The sequence below is a fragment of the Antedon bifida genome, chromosome 6 (genome assembly GCF_963402885.1).
Source record: "Antedon bifida chromosome 6, ecAntBifi1.1, whole genome shotgun sequence".
NCBI classification, from domain to species: Eukaryota; Metazoa; Echinodermata; class Crinoidea; order Comatulida; family Antedonidae; genus Antedon; species Antedon bifida.
Genome location: NC_136231.1, coordinates 6,131,865 through 6,156,408, shown reverse-complemented (window position 1 = coordinate 6,156,408; position 24,544 = coordinate 6,131,865). Strand labels below are relative to the sequence as shown.

Sequence of the window (24,544 nt, the reverse complement as noted above, 5' to 3'; positions counted from 1 at the left end):
ACCAATTAGTATTTTAAGTGTAATGTCCAAGGTACTCGAACGAGCTATATATGTTCAAATTGATGAATACCTCAGAGAAAATGAAATTTTATATGACTTCCAATCAGGGTTTAGGAGTAGATATTCAACGGATTCGTGCTTAGTTCATATAACGGACTATATTCGCACAGAAATGTCAAATGGCAACTATACTGGTATGGTAGCGCTAGACCTCCAAAAAGCGTTTGACACAGTTGACCATGGCATTTTGATCCGTAAACTGGAAGCAATGGGTATAGGATCGACTCAATGGTTCAAATCGTATCTGTATAACAGACAACAGTTAGTATGTGTAAACAATGTTAACTCTAGCTTACTCCCTATAACATGTGGTGTCCCACAAGTATATTAGGCCCACTTTTGTTCCTATGTTACATCAATGATATGCCGACTAGTGTTAACTGTAAACTTATTTTATATGCCGATGATAGTATCCTGATGGTTTCTGGAAAGGACCCGACCTTATTGGCCAAAAAACTAAGCACTGAATTGAAATCTTGTAACGAGTGGCTAATTGATAATAAGCTATCAATTCACTTAGGAAAAACAGAAGCGATACTATTTGGTTCCAAATTTAAATTAAAGGAGGCCACTGATTTCTCAATTCACTGCAATGGTGTGCCAATAAAAGAATCCTCTTCCATAAACTACCTTGGTATACCATTAGATAAATCCTTGTCGGGCGAAAAAATCGTTAATGCAGTCGTTAAAAAGATTACGGCAAGACAACGATTTCTTTACCGACAAGCTTCTTTTTTAAATGAAAATGCAAGAAAAATGTTAAGCTATGCACTTATTCAATGTAATTTCGATTATGCATGTTCATCATGGTATTCTGCCACTACAAAGAAATGTAAAAATAAGTTACAAGTCATGCAAAACAATATGGTTAGATATATTTTAAGTGAAGGACCAAGAACCCATATTGGACAGAAAGAGTTGAATAAACTAGGATTATTAAATGTCGAAGACAGAGTAACTCAAATGAAGTTAAATACAGTACATAAGATTTTAAATAATTCCGCTCCCTCGTATTTAAATGAATATTTTGATAAGGTGTGTGACCAACATAGCCATGGTACACGACAAAGTGAATTCAACTTCATTCCGCCAAAAGCATCTAAAGCTATCGATGGAACTTTTTATGCTACAGCCATTAATGACTGGAATAAATTACCAAACGACATAAAAAACACCATGAGTGTTGGGATATTTAGAAAACTTGTTAAAGAATACTTAACGAACAAAAGAGAAAACCGGTAAATAAGGATAAAATAATTTAAAATCACAATACAATACTACAGGACCCCAACGGAAATAAACCTAGGTAATTGTTTTTTTGGGCTATCCTGGTCGAAATCAACTTAACTGTTTTATTCTCATGTTCATAACTTTATTCTGCTGCTCTCTTTTTAACTGAACGCTTTTTAATATTCTTTTGTCTTTTTATAACTTTTTTTTATGACTTTTTTAAACTATGGTACTGAACGATATTCTGTTTTAATGCTGTATTTTATGCCATTTTTAAACCATTTTTAAGCCATTTTTTAACCATCATTTTAGACTTTTGCATTGTTTTTAGATTGTTTATAACATTTTTTCCTTCTTTTTAATTGTCTCAAGTTTTAACTTTTTGTATTGTAACATTGTTATGTAATCATGTATTGTATGTTGATTTTGACCGAATAAATGAATGAATGAATGAATATGCTCTCTCCCACACACTGTGTTGTCATTTATAAAAAACATGTTGACTGCACAGTTACTAAAGTCGTTATCATGAACCATTTAAATGACCATTTATTTTATTCATTTTCCAGGAAGCTACAATGCCTAAGAATCTAGAGACAACTTGTCAGATGACTTGTAGTGTTCTCTCCAATACCAAGACACCTCCAGTACTTGTCATTATTGATGCACTTAATCAAGTAAGCCTAGTATTCAATCATTCCAAGCTACTGTACATTAATCTGGACATTTTGTCAGTGTCTATAGCAATTTAAATCATGTCAGTCAAATGTAAAGGTCTTATAGCTTAGTGTGACAGTGACAAAGAGAACTTAATAAATGCTTACAATTATTATTTATGAAATATGACATGGATAAATTTGTGAGATAGCTGTAAAGAACACTTATTTATGAAATACCACATGGTTAAATTCATGCCATCTGATTGGCTAAGTGAGAGAGCTGTAGAGACGCTTATTATTCTTTATTAAATACCACATGGTAAAAGTAAAAATTAACGCCATCTGATTGGCTAAATGAGACAGCTGTAGAGAACGCTTATTATTCTTTATTAAATACCACATGGTTAAAGTAACGCCATCTGATTGGCTAAGTGAGACAGCTGTAGAGATGACATCACAATTTTATTGTCGCATAAAGTTTAATAGTGTAGACAGAGCTTTATAATATTTTAAAAGTAGAATACATACAAATTTATTAATTTACTTTTATTTTTATCTAGTTTGACGATGACAAATCAGGAACGATTTTGAGCTGGTTACCACGCAAATTAGCCCCTCAAGTGCGAGTCATCATCTCAATGATCAATGATACACCACCACACAAGATGCTGCTTGAAAGGTCAAGTAAACCAGAAGAAATTATTGTCACACCGCTTGATATGGATGCTAGAAAGGTATGTCTCATTGATGTATATATTATTGTACTGTCTCATGGTCATTGGTTAAAATCGTGGTGTTGTCTGAGTATAAAATTTCTAGTAGCTAAAGCACTGCCTACACTATCAAACTTTATGCGACAAAAAATGTGATGTGCCCATATAATGGACATGATGATATTATTACTACCATATTTGAGCATATCACTACCATATTTGGGCACATCACACTTTTTTTGTCAAACTAGTTTGATAATGTAGACAGAGCTTTAAGACTAAGGTAATAATCTTGAATTTAAAATGTACTGGGTAATACAGTAGTTAAAGTTAGTTTTGTCGCAAAGATTGATTGTGTAGACAGAGCTTAAGTCAACTAACCACTATTTCTTCTTATATTGTAGGAAATTGTAACAGAAATGCTAGGCAAGTACAACAAACGTTTGGATGAAAAACAGATCAGCAGTTTGCTGTCCAAAGAGTCTTCCCAGAATCCTCTTTGGCTCGCTGTGGCGTGTGAGGAATTGAGAGTGTTTGGATTCTTTGAGCGTGTCACAGATAAAATCAACAAGATGAAAGATGGCTTGTTGGAGTAAGCATTGTTTTTATTTTAGTATACTTGAATATAAAGACCTGTGATATCTGATTGTAATACATAAATTGTAGTAAAAGTCATATACCTTTTTACAAACAAAATGACCCAATTATATCAATTTTGCATTTGCTCTGTTACATCTGGTCTAATGCGTGTGCTCTGTTGCATGTGTTATATTGTGCTCTATTGCATGTGCTCTGTTGCATGTGCTCTGTTGCAAGTGCTCTATTGTGCTCTATTGCGTTTGCACTGTTGCATGTGTTCTATATATATTTGCTCTATTGCAAGTGCTCTATTACATTTGCTCTATTGCAGGTGCTCCTTTGTGTGAGCTCTGTTGCATGTGTTCTATTTCATGTGTTTTATTATATGCTCTGTTGCATGTGCTCTATTAATTTTTTTCAATTGTTTGTGCGCTGTTGTATGTGCTCTGTTGCATCTGTTCTGTTGCATCTGCTCTATTGTGCCCTATTGCTTGTGCTCTATTGCATGTGTTCTATTGTTTGTGTTCTATTGCATGTGTTCTATTGCTTGTGCTCTATTGCATGTGTTCTATTGCATTTGTTCTCTTGCATGTGTTCCATTGCTTGTGCTCTATTGCATGTGTTCCGTTGCTTGTGCTCTATTGCATGTGTTCTATTGTTTGTGCTCTATTGCATGTGTTCTATTTGTGTTCTATTGCATGTGTTCTATTGCATTTGTTCTCTTGCATGTGTTCCATTGCTTGTGCTCTATTGCATGTGTTCCATTGCTTGTGCTCTATTGCATGTGTTCTATTGTTTGTGCTCTATTGCATCTGTTCTATTGTTTGTGTTCTATTGCATGTGTTCTATTGCTTGTGCTCTATTGCATGTGTTCTATTGCATTTGTTCTCTTGCATGTGTTCCATTGCTGGTGCTCTATTGCATGTGTTTTATTGCTTGTGCTCTATTGCATGTGTTCTATTGCATGTGTTCTCTTGCATGTGTTCCATTGCTTGTGCTCTATTGCATGTGTTCGATTGCTTGTGTTCTATTGCATGTGTTCTATTGCTTGTGCTCTATTGCATGTGTTCTATTGCTTGTGCCCTATTGCATGTGTTCTATTGCATGTGTTCTCTTGCATTTGTTCTCTTCTTGTTCTCTTTTACTTGTGCTCTGTTATATATGTATTATGTGCGCTAACCCTGTTATACTGTATGTGTATTACATGTGTTCTATTACATGTGCCCTATATTGTATCTATGTGTACTATTGTGTTGAATTTCTCTATTGCATTTGCTATATATCTGTACTGATAACTTATAATTAAAAATATAATTTAAGACAATTTTTATTCATTTATGTTTACTAGTTTGTTAGAGCAAGTATTTGAACGTTTTGAGGAAGAGAATGGTGGCCAACTGTTGGTGGCAACACTGTGCTTACTAGAGACATCAGCAACTGGATTGCTAGAAACAGAATTATTACAAATTTTGGGAGATGAGGATAACTTAAAACCTGAAGTTGAGGAAGAAAGTGAAAGTAAAGGTTCGTTAACTATTTTGTATTGTTTCATTAATTAAGATAAGATTAAGTTTAAATTTACGTTCTATTGAAATAAATAAATTAAGTCTTGTTCTATTGCATGTGCTCTATTGCATGTGCTCTATTGCATGTGCTCTATTGCATGTGCTCTATTGCATGTGCTCTATTGCATGTGCTCTATTGCATGTACTCTATTTCTTGTGTTCTATTGTATGTGTATTGCTTGTGCTCTATTGACTGTTCTCCCCTCCCCATATGTAAATTTCTTTGATTGATTTTGTAGATGGTGGACGTGAAAAAAAGACTAAAGACATCGGTCCCCTTCCTGCTGCCAAGTGGGCTGTTGTGTTCAGAGCGTTGAAACCATTTCTACGTCCATTTGGAGATAGTGGCGAAGGTCGTCTTGATTTCTACCACAGGGCGCTAAGCAAAGCAGTCCGCAAGAAGTAAGTTAAACATTTTTAAATCACTGTAGTTGTGTTTACTCTTGTGTGTAATTTATTATTTACACAGAGATATAAAACATTAAGTGATTTGCATGTTTTCTAATATCATCACAATCTATATTGTCTAGTGATATATATATATATATATATAGACTGTGCTTACTTCTTATCAACTTGTAGCATAAAAACTACAACTTTGAGAAGACATTCTTTCTTTATTTTGTTTTGTAAACAAATGGTGTACCATAAACCATACCATCATTCTTTACTAGATACTTTGAAGGTCACACATCAGGAGCTGTTGACCAGTTATGGTGGCATAGCAAGCTAGCCGATTTCTTTGAACAATCCGATAATATTGATCGCAAAGTAGAGGTAAGTGAAAATGTGTATCTTACCAATATTACCTCCTACTTTCATAACAAAAAAAGGAGTAAAACAAATTTAAATAAGATGTAAGGGACCTCCAGGAAGCCCCGAGGGGCTTGTGATAGGAGGCCCACAAAAAAATGTAAGATAATAAATAAATTAATAGCCTGTATAGACGATTAGACCATGACAGGATCAACAGGGGACCCGCATTGTTAAGGAATACCATTGCCAAAATTAGAAATGGCTAAATCATATACTAAATATATTATATTTATTATTAATTATTATATTATTTTTATTAAAGTAAAATAAATGATTTGACTAAAACTACTTTTAAAGGAATTGCCTATTCATTTGCTAAAAATTAACCAAGCTGAAAATCTGAAGGACTTTTTGATGGACTGGAAAATATTTGACAAGTTGTACAATGAGGAATACAGTACCTTGCTTCTAAGATACTGGCGAGAGGTAAGCTCAGTCAATTTAATTTCTGTTTAAAACTCACTTGCAGTGCTTTTATGTTCAGTACAGTCAACTCTCCCAATACCGGACTCTCTGAAAACTGGAAACTCTCCCAAAACCAGACTTTTTTCAAAAGGTCCCAAATTTATGTTTACCATTAAAAATACATTTTGAATACCAGGTTTTCTGGAAAACCAGACATATTAGGCCAGCCCAAGAAATGTGTGGTATTGGGAGAGTGGACTGTATGTGTACAGTATTTATTTCAAAATCCACTGACATATGTACTGTATATTGTATTGTGGGTCATTGCTTGAATCTACAGTATCAACTAAAATTGTGTTGTAGATGCTTGTTGCAATGTCCCTGCATGCACACAATGATTTACCTAGTTCTTAAGCTCGGTCGATGTGCCCAAATATGGATATGATGATGTCATATTACTACCATATTTGGGTATATCACTACCATATTTGGGCACTTTTTTTGTCAAACTAGTTTGATAGTGTAGACAGAGCGTTAGGTTCTGGGTCGTCGCAAATCAAAAACTCTCTATTATGGGATGTTTTTTTGTTTTGTGGTAAACACACATAGATAAGAAATTTTGTAGCGCTTAATGAGATGACTCTAATATATGACACACTGTATGTTTAAGCGCCTTGAGTACTTGTAGATTTGTGCGCTTTATAAATCTTATTATCTTATGTTAACTCTACTTTCTGTCACTGTGTAAAGGGTTGTGGTAAAACATGGCAAACACAGATGGAGACCCGTTACCAAAGTCAACTAAATCAGATTGAGAACAGTGATGATCCTGATTTACAGCTGCTAGCCAGACGATATGAGCAGGTCGCCAGAGTAGTGTAAGTCTTCTTTGTTTTCTCACATAAAGACATTATACTGAACTGTTTAGTTATTTACTTTCCAATATGGACAATTAGGAAGCCCAGCTGCATAAATGTGACCAATCCATGTATGTGTGACTATACTCAAATGAGGTTTTGCACAGTATAGGAAGATGATGATGATGGTTACTATACAACTAAAAAATAACGGCAACAAAAAATCCTTCTAATTTTATAAGTTGGTAGGAACAACCTGCTAAATCGTAGTAGTAACTAACAGTATAGTAAAAGAATTGGTAACCTACCACGTAAATCAGTAGGGTTGGCTTGTTGGCTCAATTTAGTCTTCTTTAGTAGCCAAATTAGTATAGGATTTTTGGATAAAACTTCGTCATAATTGCTTACAGTACTTACTTACTCATACATACCGGAACTTATATGAGATTCCTCCATAACTTCCTATCTGCCATTGTAACAGCCAGTTCATCTCTCTGCATACCAGTATCCGTCTCTAGTACATCAGTGTATGTGAGTGCTGGTCTTGTTTTGCAAGCCCATGTTTTGGCTGCCACATCAGTACAAACCTAAAAGCATGTCTCTACAACTATTAACAATGTTTATTTTATTTTGCTTATGATTGTAGGTTAAATATTATTTTTTCAATGTCTTTTCAGTAACCAGTCTGGTGAAAATATGAAATCGCTTGCTTTACTGGAGAAGGCGATGAAGATTGAGCAAGAGGACTTAAGCAGTCGTCCAGAGCGGATGGTAGAACTCTACCATCTTGCAGCAACTATATATGATGATGTAAGTACCTCATCAGAGAAATTCATTTATTCTTTTGAATCATGCGTACTGTATTTTATGTTTGTATTTTTTTTTTGGATAAACCATGAAAATAGATTTTTAAAATTTTTTTGCTACATTCTGGCTACTAGCGTCGGTAGTTTTTTTCACACAAGTGATGTGTTGATTGTTTCAGTCTTCCTGTCTCGGTGCTGTCTAGCGCCAATACTTGTTCTTATGTCGTTTGCTGATGTCCCACCTTGGATGTGTCCTGGATGCAACTGAGTTTGTGTCCTCCCTGGTCTCTGTTCATGTTGTTTTCTGTTGTTCTATTCCAGATAGATACTTTTATTTTTCTTGGTAGGTGATGTACTCCTCTTTTAGTGTCTTTAAAGTTACTCTATTTTATTAATTACCTTTTTATATAGAAACTCAAGTTGTATGAATACATTGATCCCAGTCAAATGCGAGAATTAAAACCTCTTATAGATTTTGGAAGGAAATCTATCGCAATAAGAGAAACACTAGAGGGTGAGGCGCATAAGGTAAGCAATGTTTTTTGTTTATTTTTTGTTAACATTTAACAGAAAGCATATGACAGTCCCACGATTTGAACTTGGGGACCCAATTGCCATATTCACCAATATAGATATTTCACACAAGTATTTCTCTTATGAAGTTAAGAAATATTTAAGAATTTCCCTAATGTTAAGAGTATTTCCCTTTTAGCCTAAGTATGAATGTTGAACCCAGTGAATGCACCTATTTGAGATATCTCCTTAATACTTCTGTTAGTATAATAAATATTTAAGGATTTCCCGTAAGTGTTATTCAATAAAATAAAAGAATTTTAAAATGTTATTTACAAAATATTTCTCTTAAATAATAAGTATAATAACTTTTTAAGAATTTTCCTGAAGTGCTTCATTTAAATAAGAGGATTTTTAATTTTCCTTTATACTAAGTGGAAAAGATAAGTTATGTATTTCTCGTAATACTAAGCATTTCACTTAAGTCAATAAATAAGAATTTCCCTTATATACTGTTGTATTCATTTAGATAAAAGCATTTTAAAACTATGGTGAATACTGGAAAGTTTCAAGCTATTATTTTCACTTTGTTATTTTTGTCTTTAGTATAAACTTGGAAAGACCCTTGTACAGATGGCGTTTAACCTAGAGAGTTGGCTTGAGTGTGGTGGAGATAACAGCATGTCTGGTGAAGAAGCTGTAGAGGAAGGCCAGGCTTGTATTGACAGGGCTATACAGATATTCAAGGATGTATGTATTGTATTCAATATCTAGTTCCATCTCAATTACTGTAAATGGCCAACTCAGACAGCGTCGAAAATTAAACATGTAAACATAACGACCTAAAAACTACGCCTGACGCTATTTCAAGATGACTCGTCTTGTCTGGATTCAACAGCACCGACGAGTCAAGACGTTTTATGTCGGGCCTCGTACGATGCTGTCTGAGTTGGCCTTAGTATAAAGCCTCGATCGCACTGGACTTAATTTGGTCAACTTAACCTGGTCCAATCCGAACACACGCTACAAATTAACCAATAGTTATTTTACCGTCCACTGCCTGCTGCCCAGTAAAACTTACCATGGTCTCGGTAAAACTAACCATGCGGCTAAAAAGTCCAATCCGAACGTGCGACTTGTGTTTGCACATGTGAGGCAATCAATTTTGGTAAAATTACAGTAAAACTAATGCATGAAAATATCCAAGTGCAAACAATGGTCAAGTCTTCCGATGACATTGGGTAAAGCTACCATGGTTAAATCTATAATTTTTCCAGTGTGAACAAGGCTTAAGCTAGAGACTCGCTCTGTTCATATAATATATCTTGTTGAATGAAAGATGGGCAGTTTCGGTACTGTATGTATGTTTACAGATGATGTAATTGTATAAAAAATGTTATAATAGAAAATGTTGATTTATCTTGAATAGCTTGGAGATGATGGACATTTGGCTGATGCCATCATGACAGCAGGAATTTTATTAGAAAGAGCTAGTGACGAACAGTTACAGGTATGTCAAATTGACAAATAATAACGTTTGAGGTAGGGTGATGTTTATCTCCTTGAGCTCGAATTGACAGTAATTCTAGTCATCAGAACAAGAGAAGGCCATGTACACATTTAGCTTGTGTGTACTTAACAACCTAGAGTTGGTGGTTACTCAGGCGTTCAGGTTTTTTCAACCTGTCAGTGGACAGGGAGATGATTGTCGTTTTGTGGCAGCTGAAAGATATGGAGGGACCATTAGAGCAGATTAAAGTTATCTATGTTATAACATTATTATATTTTTTATATAGAAATACATGGAAGCTCTAGAACTTTGCCTACAAGCTTATGGCGAGAACAGTGTGCTGACATCTAGGCTTTACCTCAACATAGGCATTCTACATGAGGATAATAGGAGATACTATGATGCATATGATTGGTTTATAAAGTGGCAGAAAGTCAGTGAAGAAGTATGTACAATTGAGTCACTTCCTATACTTTTCTTTATTCAGAATTGTTTAGCTTAACAGCATTAAACATGATGATGCGTTGGTATAAGAGCAATATATTAATTATAAATAAAACAATTTTTCGCAGGTTTTTGGTTATCATCATCCACGCACTCAACGTTGCCGTAATTGCTTGGCTGAAAGTCGTTATAGGTCTGTGAAACAAAATCTTGAGCGTCGCAACCAGGTCAATGCACAAAACCAACAAATTAATGAGGCAAATGAGGATGATGAAAACAGTGATAGTGAAGATGAATAATTACACTCTAAAAATCAGGAAAGTCTAGTTTTAAATCAAAGTCAAATTACAACAGTAGAGCCCTTATTAAGGAGACACCTTCAAATATTATTTATTTATTTATTTCGGTATAAAAAAACATATATATACAAAAAGTAGCAGAAGCTGAAAGTATTGCATTTACATAAAAGCTGTATAAAAAGTACACAAAAACATCAAAACATTAACATAGAAAAATATCAATACAATAAGTAATAACAATTTATACAAAAAACATTCAAACATGAAATAGACATACAAAAACAAAGGGAAAATCAACCACAGCAACAATATTTCCACTGATTTGTTTCATAGGAAAGTGTTCCCTTAATAGTGATTTCCCCTGGCTGTAGTTCTAAAACATATATTGCCGCTAATTTGTTTTACGGGACATTGTTCCCTCCTTAATAGGGGTTCTCTCAGTGTTCCAAAGGAGTGGTCCTACTGTAAAATAATACTAGCATGCATAAATAAACTGCCAGCCATCCTCTAGTTTCCCTGTGTTTTTAACAAGCTCAACGTCAGACCTAGAACCACCAATGTACATACAGTAGTAGAAACAGAGAAGTGTAATCTCTCTTGTGTGGTAAACTTTATTTTGTGTTTAATAGTGAAAAGGTATTTTGATAATCATATAAAGATTCAAATTTAGTAGTACTGATTATAAAAACTAGATTGTCATAAGTTTATGAACTTAATGCTTTGCGAAGCCATACTAAACTACTTTTTGCAGACGAAACAAAAATAAACCTCTATTTTCGTAAAAAGTATTTGCAACAAAAAATTAAGTTTAATTAATATTTAGAGAATATTTACATTTATCAGTAAGTTGATATGTATATTAAATATTATGACTATATTAATATTAGGAATATTAAATAGAAATTATTTAATTTTTGTTAATCAATACATGGTATGGTTTTGCTTTTAGGATTTATTCTATTATGCATCCAATAGTATTATAAATTTATTTCTTTAACCTTTACTTATGATACTTAATATACTGTGCAATTTAAAACTTGATAGATGTATAGTAATGTAATATAATAGATTTTATTTTGTTGTACTGCCGTACCTACCATACTTGGTTTGGTGAAACATTTTCTATTGTCTTTCATATGTTTATGTGAAAAGAGCGCCACGTATCGACATTAGCACGAGAGCTCCGTTTGATCTGAGGTTTATCCACAATTGGTTGAATATAAAAACAAGTGCTATAGTTACTACAAAACAAACAACATCTATGCACAACTGTTGTATTAAATCATTGCAACTATACTTTATACTCAATTCCATCCATTAAGTCTTGATTCACACTACACAAATCAGTCTTACAAAATGTAACATATGGTTACCTTGTTACAAACCTGCGTTTTTGTATGAAAAATCCTGGAACAAGGAATCAATGTACATGCACATCTTTTTAACTTCTGTTTACACTGTGTTTACATTACTTAGTGACAATTACTAGTGTGTGAAAGCATAGTAATTCAGTAAGATTATCCTATGAGATATCCATGTAATAATTTGTGTTGTACTAATAACAGTTCTACAGTATATTTCCAAAACTGTCTTTACCACTTTGTATCAAATATGCTGCAGCAATAATGGTTATAGTCAGGGAGTTTACAACACCCTGGTTATAGTCAACATATGGTCACTCTGCTGTAAGAGATAGGGTGTTAAGCTCTGTCTACACTATCAAAATAGGTATTCCCAAATGGTAGTGATAAATAAATCTAACCATATACGGACACAAGTTTGATAGTGTAGACAGAGCTTTAGACTACTAAACGGTTGGCCAACTAATGATCTGTAACACCCAGTCTACACTATCAAGACTAGTTTGGCAAAAAAGGTCTGATGTGCCCAAATATAGTAGTAATATAATGTCATCTAACCGGGCACATTAAGTTTGATACTGCCTAGAAATAGGATGTTTAATAATAAAAATTCAGGCTTATACTGTATAGCATATTATGCAAAGCCTCAGTGTATGTTCCTTTTTAGATTATGCTATCTATCTACAATATACTCAGGGTATTTTGTAAATACAGTACTACAGTACATGATTTACATTGACCTGAATGATCAGTCTGTTTTAGAATTCCATAAAGCTGATTTCTTGGTTTTTTCTATTTATTCAATTTAATTCTTTTATAATATCTGTAAATATATTTCTGTAAATGTTGTTCTTTTTCATATAATTTAAATGTTAATTAAATATTTCCGTTTTGTAACTGTATTCCACTTGTAATTTGTACAAGGAGTAAATAACTTTTCATAACTGTTCTTGTAACCTATCTTGTGGAATTAATAAAGTAACTGTATACAAACCTAATCCGTGTCCTTTTTAAATATGTATATGCTATAGCCTGACAATTTAAATAAACTAGGTACCGCAATAGGGCACTTACCATTATTAACAGTCTTGGGCATGGTGTGCCCTTAATGTGAATTATTTATATGTTGTCTATTTGCTACCATATTATATATTTTATTCTTCATATCAACCAGTAAACAACATGGCAGACTAAGTTGCCAATAAGGGGCACTGCTCTACAACCAGCAAAGCTACTCCTTGCAACCACCAGGGAAGAGTGAAATTTCACTCTTCCATGATTTTTACATTACTTTTTACAAATTAATATTAAACTGATGATAATGAGTTTGATAGTATTTGTTTGCCTGTATTTAGAGGCAACAGGCAAACACACAACAATCATTAATAATAATCAGACCCCTAGTTCTTCTCAATGTAAGCTTGTTGATAATCTCATAACATTTTTGTCAAGTACAAAAACAATCCTGGCTAAAAAGATTCTGAGATAAAACAATTTCTGATCAACTCCTAATGAACAATTCCTTTCTTTCATAAAAAAAAATTCTGACAAAAAATTGTTTTACTTATAAAATTGTCAAACATTGAGTATGTTATCTACATCAAAATGATTAAACACATAATTTACTCACTTTTAATTCCCTTGCTTCACATTTCTATTTTTTACTCAAAATGGGTTTTGTTCTTACAATGAAGAAATTAAATTTCTTTAAACAAAAGTCATGAGGATGTTTCTTGACGTAGCCGTAGTGGCAAGGCCTTGCACTCTATTTACTTCTCAGTGTGCATTGGCTTACCTTCTAATTCCCCAAAAATATTTAGGCTATAACGATTTCCCATAAAAAAATTGTTTTTAGTGTTCAAACCAGGCAAAGTTTCCATGATTTTCTAATATTTTACTTTGCTGTTGACTAGCTAGATTTCTAGTTTATAAAAAATCACTCAGTAACTTTTATTTTTCCAAATTAATTTGTCGTAAAAAAGGTTTCCTTTTCTTCTTTCTTCTTTTTGGTCACTATATTAGTCAAAATTGATTTTATTGGTTATCCGCACTTGGCGGATAACCCCTTGTTATTGTCAGGATCTTTTTTTTCTTTTTTTTTTTTTTTTTTTTTTTTTTTTCTATATTCTTCTTTCTTTCCACGAATTTTGTTCGCAGCGTATCTCAAATTCTGGCTAACATAAGATTGTATAACTTTGTCATAAGATTGACCTGCAGCTGTAGATGTGCAAGAAACTTTTTTTTATGAATTTTGAGTCGCGCAGCGTAAGTTACGCGCGATTTTATGAATTTCAATGATTGATCATAGATTAAAAACCAAAAGTCATTTTGTATTGAAACTTGGTGAAAATTTAAGTCATATCAAGCGCAAACTTTCTATGGATTAAAAATGGCAGGTTGCGCAAAAAGTTACGCGCGCACGCGCGTTTAAAATTTCAAATTGCGAAAAATCCATTTCTAATCAACTTTCTACGCGTTTCATGTCATTTTGAGCATTTCAAAATTTCCCACGCGTGCGCAATATTTTTACGCGCGCGTGCGCACGTAGGGCAAAAACATGTTTTTTTTGCTTGATTTTTGTTTTTTCAGCCTTTTCTAGTAATTTTACCAACTTTCAAACAATTTCGACTTAAAATCACGTCATACGAGCACGTAGAATTGAACAATTTGCGCGCGTTTTTGATAAACAATTTCAAAAATTTGTCAAAATTATACCTTTTTTTAAACAGTCATAGATTCTAAACTACATGGTCAATTTTATTTTTTTTTACATATTCTGAAATTAGATGAGTTGTAGATAAAGAATCGTGCATCCATTTGGCTAACCGGACATTGTGACGTCATCGTATGGCCACTCGAATATAAAATATTGGATTTTTGTCTCTTTCTTCATAGCTCGTCACATTTAATAGAGCGCATCTCCACTTATCCGTATTCCAGTTTCCTCCATTTTTTTTATATGTCTAGGTCAATCAATTATCTTTCGCATGATTTACCATTGTTAAAATTGTTTTGACGTCATCGTGTGCAAAAGCGTCAATAACTTTGGTCACTTATTTTCACCTATTCTGCACTGTATGTAGTACGTATACAGTATATAGTGTATACTGTATATGCTTAGACGTGACAAAAAATAGAGAGCACAGTAACATTTTTTCAAGGGCATAATCGTTTTTCTGTGCGCAATATTCTAACGTATGACGTGCACGTGGCTTTTGCGCTGCGGATAACCTAACTCGTCCGTAGTGACGAGTTCAAATCTAGTTTGAAATTATATTTGGTTATCCGCACTTGGCGGATAACCCCTTGTTATTGTCAGGATCTTTTTGGTTATCCGCACTTGGCGGATAACCCCTTGTTATTGTCAGGATCTTTTTTGGTTATCCGCACTTGGCGGATAACCCCTTGTTATTGTCAGGATCTTTTTTTTTTTTTTTTTTTTTTTTTTTTTTTCTATATTCTTCTTTCTTTCCACGAATTTTGTTCGCAGCGTATCTCAAATTCTGGCTAACATAAGATTGTATAACTTTGTCATAAGATTGACCTGCAGCTGTAGATGTGCAAGAAACTTTTTTTTAAGAATTTTGAGTCGCGCAGCGTAAGTTACGCGCGATTTTATGAATTTCAATGATTGATCATAGATTAAAAACCAAAAGTCATTTTGTATTGAAACTTGGTGAAAATTTAAGTCATATCAAGCGCAAACTTTCTATGGATTAAAAATGGCAGGTTGCGCAGAAAGTTACGCGCGCATGCACGTTTAAAATTTCAAATTGCGAAAAATCCATTTCTAATCAACTTTCTACGCGTTTCATGACATTTTGAGCATTTCAAAAATTCCCACTCATGCGCAATGTTTTTACGCGCGCGTGCGCACGTAGGGCAAAAACATGTTTTTTTTGCTTGATTTTTGTTTTTTCAGCCTTTTCTAGTAATTTTACCAACTTTCAAACAATTTCGACTTAAAATCACGTCATACGAGCACGTAGAATTGAACAATTTGCGCGCGTTTTTGATAAACAATTTCAAAAATTTGTCAAAATTTTACCTTTTTTTAAACAGTCATAGATTCTAAACTACATGGTCAATTTTATTTTTTTTTACATATTCTGAAAGTAGATGAGTTGTAGATATATAATCATGCATCCATTTGGCTAACCGGACATTGTGACGTCATCGTATGGCCACTCCAATATCACATATAGGATTTTTGTCTCTTTCGTCATAGCTCATCACATTTAATAGAGCGCATCTCTACTTATCCATATTCCATTTTCCTCAATTTTGTAATATTGTCTAGGTCAATCAATTATATTTTGCATGATTAACCATTTTTAAAATTGTGATGACGTCATCATGTTCAAAAGCGTCAATAACTTTGGTCACTTATTTTCACCTATTCTGCACTGTATGTAGTACGTATACAGTATATAGTGTATACCGTATAATTATACTTAGACGTGAAGCAAAATAGAGGGCGCACTAACACTTTTTCAATGGCATAATCGTTTTTCTGTGCGCAATATTCTAACTTATGTCGTGCGCGTGGCTTTTGCGCTGCGGATAACCTAACTCGTCCGTAGTGACGAGTTCAAATCTAGTTTTTTTTTTTTTTTTCTCTTTTTTTTGGTTATCCGCAACTTAGTTGCAGGATAACCCATGTGATTGTAAATATCTTTTTTTTTCATCATCTTTGTTCTTCTTTCTTTCCCGGAATTTTGTTGCACGCATATCTCTCACCCTTGTCAACATAAGATTGTATAACTTTGTCATAAGATTGATCTGTAGCTGTAGATGTGCAGGAAACTTCGTTATATGACGTTAGAGTCGCGTAGCGTAAGTTACGCGCGATTTTATGAATTTCAATGTTTGGTCATAGATTATAAACCAAAAGTCATTTTGTATTGACACTTGGTGAAAATTTAAGTCATATCAAGGGCAAACTTTCTATGGATTAAAAATGACATGTTTCACAAGAAGTTACGCGCGCACGCGCATTTAAAATTTAAAAATGCGCAAAATTAATTTCTAATCAACTTTCTACGCTGATCATGACATTTTAAACATGTCAAAAATTCCCACGCGCGCGAAAAAAATTACGCGTAAGGTGCGCACGGAGCATGAAAATCATGTGTTTTTTTCTTGAATTATGATTTTACAGCCTTTCTTAGTCATTTTAAAAAAGATTTACATCATTTCAAATTAAAATGACGTCATACGAACACGTTGATTTAGACCATTTGCGCGCGTTTTAGTTGCAAAAGTGACAACAAATTGTCAAAATTAAGCCTATTTTTAATCTATTATAGCTCCTCAGGATCATCCACGACCCCCAATTTTTTTAATTTAATATGTAAGCAGATATGTTGTAGATATGAATTCATGCAGAACCTTTACCACTCGGATGTTATGACGTCATCGTATGGCCACACGAATGTAAAATATAGGATTTTTTACTCTTTCGTTATTGCTCATCAAATTCAACAAAGCGCTTCTAGGTTATACGTATTCCATTTCCCCCGAAATTTTAATATTGTCTACGTTAATCAACTATCTTTCGCATGAATTAAAAATATTTTAATTTTTATGACGTCATCATGTCTAAAAACGTAAATAACGTGGGTCACTTATTTTCATCTTTACAGTAAATTTCAATCTGTTATAGCTCGTCAGAATAAAAAGTGATAATCATGATTAAAACGTTTTCTGGAAGCTATTGGATTGTAGATACGAATTGATGTGAATATTTTGCCAATCAGATGTTGTGACGTCATCATATGGCCAGTTGAATTCAAAAAGTCATATTTTCATCTCTTGCGTAAAAGTTCATTGCGTTTAAACGAGAGCGCATCTCACTTTTACGTGCCCAAAATTCTTCAAATTTGTTTTAATGTAAATTTTTAGATAATTATCTTCTAAAATTGTTATCTTTATATGTCAATTTGATGACGTCATCGTGTTAAAAATTGGATTTAAAAGATGGGTCTCGTAATTTTGTCTATGCTACACTGTATATGACATATACAGTTTATTCTGTAAAATACTGTAATATGGTGTATGCTACATAATAGGTACAATTCAGCACTGTAAACATATTTATTTCATGTCATAGGATGGCATAATAATTGTCGAGGTTCATATAGTTAAGTATGTGCATATTGCGTTTGTGCAGATAACCCGAACTCGTCAAAGTGACGAGTTCAAATCTAGTTTCTATTTTCTTCTTTCTTTCCACGATTTTTGTTCGCAGCGTATCGCTAATTCTAGCCAACATAAGATTCTATAACTTTGTCATAAGATTGCCCTGTAGCTGTAGATGTGCAAGAAACTTTTTTTTTCGAATTTCGTGTCGCGCAGCGTAAGTTACGCGCGATTTTTTGAATTTCAATGATTGATCATAGAATAAAAACTAAAAGTCATTTTGTATTGAAACTTGGTGAAAATTTAAGTCATATTATGCGCAAACTTTCTATGGATTAAAAATGGCATGTTTCACAAAAAGTTACGCGCGCACGCGCGTTTAAAATTTCAAATTGCGAAAAATCCATTTCTAATCAATTTTCTACGCGTTTCATGTCATTTTGAGTATTTAAAAAATTCCCACGCGTGCGCAATATTTTTACGCGCGCGTGCGCATGTAGGGCAAAAACATGTTTTTTTTGCTTGATTTTTGTTTTTTCAGCCTTTTCTAATAATTTTACCAACTTTGAAAACAATTTCGACTTAAAATCACGTCATACGAGCACGTAGAATTGAACAATTTGCGCGCGTTTTTGATAAACAATTTCAAAAATTTGTCAAAATTATACCTTTTTTTAAACAGTCATAGATTCTAAACTACATGGTCAATTTTATTTTTTTTTACATATTCTGAAAGTAGATGAGTTATAGATATAGAATCATGCATACATTTGGCTAACCGGACATTGTGACGTCATCGTATGGCCACTCCAATATCAAATATAGGATTTTTTTCTCTTTCGTCATAGCTCATCACATTTAATAGAGCGCATCTCTACTTATCTATATTCCATTTTCCTCAATTTTGTAATATTGTCTAGGTCAATCAATTATCTTTTACATGATTTACCATTTTTAAAATTGTGATGACGTCATCACTTGCAAAAGCGTCAATAACTTTGGTCACTTATTTTCACCTATTCTGCACTGTATGTAGTACGTATACAGTATATAGTGTACTGTATATACTTAGACGTGACACAAAATAGAGGGCGCACTAACACTTTTTCAATGGCATAATCGTTTTTCTGTGCGCAATATTCTAACTTATGTCGTGCGCGTGGCTTTTGCGCTGCGGATAACCTAACTCGTCCGTAGTGACGAGTTCAAATCTAGTTGGTTATCCGCACTTGGCGGATAACCCCTTGTTATTGTCAGGATCTTTTTTTTCTTTTTTTTTTTTTTTTTTTTTTTCTATATTCTTCTTTCTTTCCACGAATTTTGTTCGCAGCGTATCTCAAATTCTGGCTAACATAAGATTGTATAACTTTGTCATAAGATTGACCTGCAGCTGTAGATGTGCAAGAAACTTTTTTTAAAGAATTTTGAGTCGCGCAGCGTATGTTACGCGCGATTTTATGAATTTCAATGATTGATCATAGATTAAAAACCAAAAGTCATTTTGTATTGAAACTTGGTGAAAATTTAAGTCATATCAAGCGCAAACTTTCTGTGGATTAAAAATGGCAGATTGCGGAGAAAGTTACGCGCGCACGCGCGTTTAAAATTTCAAATTGCGAAAAATCCATTTCTAATCAATTTTCTACGCGTTTCATGTCATTTTGAGCATTTCAAAAATTCCCACGCGTGCGCAATATTTTTACGCGCTCGTGCGCACGTAGGGCAAAAACATGTTTTTTTTGCTTGATTTTTGTTTTGTCAGCCTTTTCTAGTAATTTTACCAACTTTCAAACAATTTCGACTTAAAATCACGTCATACGAGCACGTAGAATTGAACAATTTGCGCGCGTTTTTGATAAACAATTTCAAAAATTTGTCAAAATTATACCTTTTTTTAAACAGTCATAGATTCTAAACTACATGGTCAATTTTATTTTTTTTTACATATTCTAAAAGTAGATGAGTTGTAGATATAGAATCATGCATCCATTTGGCTAACCGGACATTGTGACGTCATCGTATGGCCACTCCAATATCAAATATAGGATTTTTGTCTCTTTCGTCATAGCTCATCACATTTAATAGAGCGCATCTCTACTTATCCATATTCCATTTTCCTCAATTTTGTTATATTGTCTAGGTCAATCAATTATCTTTTACTTGATTTACCATTTTTAAAATTGTGATGACGTCATCATGTTCAAAAGCGTCAATAACTTTGGTCACTTATTTTCACCTATTCTGCACTGTATGTAGTACGTATACAGTATATAGTGTATACCGTATATACTTAGACGTGAAGCAAAATAGAGGGCACACTAACACTTTTTCAATGGCATAATCGTGTTTCTGCGCGCAATATTCTAACTTATGTCGTGCGCGTGGCTTTTGCGCTGCGGATAACCTAACTCGTCCGTAGTGACGAGTTCAAATCTAGTTTTTCTTTTTTTTTGGTTATCCGCACTTGGCGGATAACCCCTTGTTATTGTCAGGATCTTTTTTTTCTTTTTTTTTTTTGGTTATCCGCACTTGGCGGATAACCCCTTGTTATTGTCAGGATCTTTTTTTTTTTCTTTTTTTTTTCTTTCTATGTTCTTCTTTCTTTCCACGAATTTTTGTTCGCAGCGTATCTCTAATTCTGGCCAACACATGATTGTATAACTTTGTCATAAGATTGCCCTGTAGCTGTAGATGTGCAAGAAACTTTTTTTTATGATTTTCGAGTCGCGCAGCGAAAGTTACGCGCGATTTTATGAATTTCAATGATTGATCATAGATTAAAAACCAAAAGTCATTTTCTATTGAAAATTGGTGAAAATTTAAGTTATATCATGCGCAAACTTTCTATGGATTAAAAATGGCATGTTATACATAAAGTTACGGGCGCACGCGCGTTCAAAATTTTAAAATGCGCAAAATTCATTTCTAATCAAATTTCTACGCGTTTCATGTCATTTTGAGCATTTCAAAATTTCCCACGCGTGCGCAGTTTTTGTACGCGCGCGTGCGCACGTAGCGCAAAAACATCTATTTTTTGCTTGATTTTTGTTTTTTCAGCCTTTTCTAGTAAATTTATCAATTTTCAATCAATTTCGACTTAAAATCACGTCACACGAGCACGTAGAATTGGATAATTTGCGCGTGTTTTTGATGAAAAAAAAAAAAATTAAAAAATTAGACCTTTTTTTAAACAGTCATAAATTCTAAACTACGTGGTGAACTTTTTTAAAATTACATATTCTGGAAGTAGATGAGTTGTATTTCTCGAATCATGCATCGATATGGCTAACCGGACATTGTGACGTCATCGTTTGGCCACTCGAATATGAAATATAGGATTTTTGTCTCTTTCGTCATAGCTCATCACATTTAATAGAGCGCATCTCCACTTATCCGTATTCCATTTCTCCCCATTTTTTTATATTGTCTAATTCAATCAATTACCTTTCGCATGATTTACGATTTTAAAAATTTGGGATGACGTCATCATGTTCAAAAGCGTCAATAACTTTGGTCACTTATTTTCACCTATTCTGCACTGTATGTAGTACGTATACAGTATATAGTGTATACCGTATATACTTTGACGTGACGAAAAATAGAGAGCGGACTAACATTTTTTCAATGGCATAATCGTTTTTCTGCGCGCAATATTCTAACGTATGACGTGCACGTGGCTTTTGCGCTGCGGATAACCTAACTCGTCCGTAGTGACGAGTTCAAATCTAGTTTTTTGTTTTTTTTTTTTCTATATTCTTCTTTCTTTCCACGAATTTTGTTCGCAGCGTATCTCAAATTCTGGCTAACATAAGATTGTATAACTTTGTCATAAGATTGACCTGCAGCTGTAGATGTGCAAGAAACTTTTTTTTAAGAATTTTGAGTCGCGCAGCGTAAGTTACGCGCGATTTTATGAATTTCAATGATTGATCATAGATTAAAAACCAAAAGTCATTTTGTATTGAAACTTGGTGAAAATTTAAGTCATATCAAGCGCAAACTTTCTATGGATTAAAAATGGCAGGTTGCGCAGAAAGTTACGCGCGCACGCGCGTTTAAAATTTCAAATTGCGAAAAATCCATTTCTAATCAACTTTCTACGCGTTTCATGTCATTTTGAGCATTTCAAAAATTCCCACGCGTGCGCAATATTTTTACGCGCGCGTGCGCACGTAGGGCAAAAACATGTTTTTTTTTATTGATTTTTGTTTTTTCAGCCTTTTCTAGTAATTTTACCAACTTTCAAACAATTTCGACTTAAAATCACGTCATACGAGCACGTAGAATTGAACAATTTGCGCGCGTTTTTGATAAAAAATTTCAAAAATTTGTCAAAATTATAACTTTTTTTAAACAGTCATAGATTCTAAACTACATGGTCAATTTTATTTTTTTTTACATATTCTGAAAGTAGATGAGTTGTAGATATAGAATCATGCATCCATTTGGCTAACCGGACATTGTGACGTCATCGTATGGCCACTCCAATATCAAATATAGGATTTTTGTCTCTTTCGTCATAGCTCATCACATTTAATAGAGCGCATCTCTACTTATCCATATTCCATTTTCCTCAATTTTGTAATATTGTCTAGGTCAATCAATTATCTTTTACATGATTTACCATTTTTAAAATTGTGATGACGTCATCATGTTCAAAAGCGTCAATAACTTTGGTCACTTATTTTCACCTATTCTGCACTGTATGTAGTACGTATACATTATATAGTGTATACCGTATATACTTAGACGTGAAGCAAAATAGAGGGCACACTAACACTTTTTCAATGGCATAATCGTGTTTCTGTGCGCAATATTCTAACTTATGTCGTGCGCGTGGCTTTTGCGCTGCGGATAACCTAACTCGTCCGTAGTGACGAGTTCAAATCTATTTTTTTTTTTTGGTTATCCGCAACTTAGTTGCAGGATAACCCATGTGATTGTAAATATCTTTTTTTTCATCTTCATCATCTTTGTTGGTTATCCGCCTCAAGCGGATAAGCCCTTGGAATTGTAGTGTTACTTTTTTTAGTTATCCGCATTCAGCGGATAACTCCTTGGAACTGTCCTGTTTCATCTTTTTTTTTTTTTTTTTAGTTATCCGCATTCAGCGGATAACTCCTTGGAACTGTCCTGTTTCATCTTTTTTTTTTTTTAGTTATCCGCATTCAGCGGATAACTCCTTGGAACTGTCCTGTTTCATCTTTTTTTTTTTCTGTATTATTCTTTCTTTCTGTCATTTTTGTGCAGAGCGTATCTCTAAAACTTGTAAAGTTAACATTTCATAACTTTGTTAACATGTGGGCATTCACGTGAAGTTGTGCTTTTTTATTTTTGAATGACGTCAGAGTTGCGCAACATGACTTACGCGCGTTTTAACGAATTTCGCGTATTTAACATAAATCGAAAACCATATAACATTTGAATTTAAAACTTAGTAAAAGTTTAATTTATATCTTGCGCTAACTAACTGTGAAAAAAAATGGCATGTTTCACACAAAGTTACGCGCGCACGCGCGTTTAAATTTTCAAAATGCGAAAAATCAATTTCTAATCAACTTTCTACGCGTTTCATGTCATTTTAAGCATGTAAAAAATTCCCACGCGCGCGCATATTTTTACGCGCGCGGTGCGCACGTAGCGTTGAAAACAATTTTTTTCGCGTGATTTATGTTTTTTTAGCCTTTTCTAGTAATTTTACCAACTTTTAAACATTTTTTACTTAAAATTACGTCATACGGGCACGTTGAATTGGATAACTTACGTGCGTTTTTGATGAAAAAGTTCAAAAATTTGTCAAAATTTGTCAAAATTATACCTTTTTTTAAACAGTCGTAATTTCTAAACTAGACGGTCAACTTTTTGTGGATAACATATTCTTGAAGTTGATGAGTTGTAGATATCGGATCATGTATTAATATGGTTAATCGGACATTGTGACGTCATCGTATGGCCACGCGAATATAAAATTTAGGATTTTTGTATCTTTCGTCATAGCTCATCACATTTAATAGAGCGCATCTCTACTTATCCGTTTTCCATTTTCACCCCGATTTTGATAGTGTCTAGGTCAATCAACTATCTTTCGCATGAGTTAAAAATATTTTAATTTTTATTACGTCATTATGTCTAAAAACGTCAATAACGTGGGTCACTTATTTTCATCTTTACAGTAAATTTCAATCTGTTATAGCTCGTCAGAATAAAAAGTGATAATCATGATTAAAACGTTTCCTGGAAGCTATTGGATTGTAGATACGAATTCATGTGAACATTTTTCCAATCCGACGTTGTGACGTCATTACATGGCCAGTTTAATAAAAAAAGTCGTATTTTCATATTTTGCGTCATAGTTCATCACATTTAAAAGAGCGCGCATCTATATTTTACGTATCCAAATTTCTTCTTCACGTTAACATGTTGTTGCTGAGATAATATCCTTCCGAAATTGCTATCTTAGTTTTTCATTTTGATACCGTCGCCATGTTAAAAATTGGAATAAATAGCGGGTCCCGTAATTTCACCTATTCTACACTGTATGTAATATATGTATAAAGATTTTACTGGTTATACTGACTGTAACGGA

The 24,544-nt window shown here is 33.7% G+C and overlaps 1 protein-coding gene across 2 annotated transcripts in view; it reads left to right on the top strand.

Annotated features, from left to right (window-relative positions):
- Positions 1–11,507, top strand: part of LOC144845966 (telomerase protein component 1-like) — a 28,373-nt gene extending 16,866 nt beyond the window's left edge. For both annotated transcript variants that reach the window (XM_078703498.1, XM_078703497.1), the window contains exons 11-24: positions 1,860–1,967; positions 2,510–2,683; positions 3,067–3,254; positions 4,590–4,765; positions 5,046–5,208; positions 5,481–5,583; positions 5,920–6,048; positions 6,778–6,905; positions 7,562–7,694; positions 8,102–8,218; positions 8,810–8,953; positions 9,633–9,713; positions 10,000–10,158; positions 10,286–11,507. In XM_078703498.1, coding sequence (XP_078559624.1) covers positions 1,860–1,967; positions 2,510–2,683; positions 3,067–3,254; positions 4,590–4,765; positions 5,046–5,208; positions 5,481–5,583; positions 5,920–6,048; positions 6,778–6,905; positions 7,562–7,694; positions 8,102–8,218; positions 8,810–8,953; positions 9,633–9,713; positions 10,000–10,158; positions 10,286–10,456 — 1,974 coding nt within the window. In that variant the 3' untranslated portion in view covers positions 10,457–11,507. The remainder of the gene's footprint in view (positions 1–1,859; positions 1,968–2,509; positions 2,684–3,066; positions 3,255–4,589; positions 4,766–5,045; positions 5,209–5,480; positions 5,584–5,919; positions 6,049–6,777; positions 6,906–7,561; positions 7,695–8,101; positions 8,219–8,809; positions 8,954–9,632; positions 9,714–9,999; positions 10,159–10,285) is intronic.
- Positions 11,508–24,544: the final 13,037 nt, after the last annotated feature.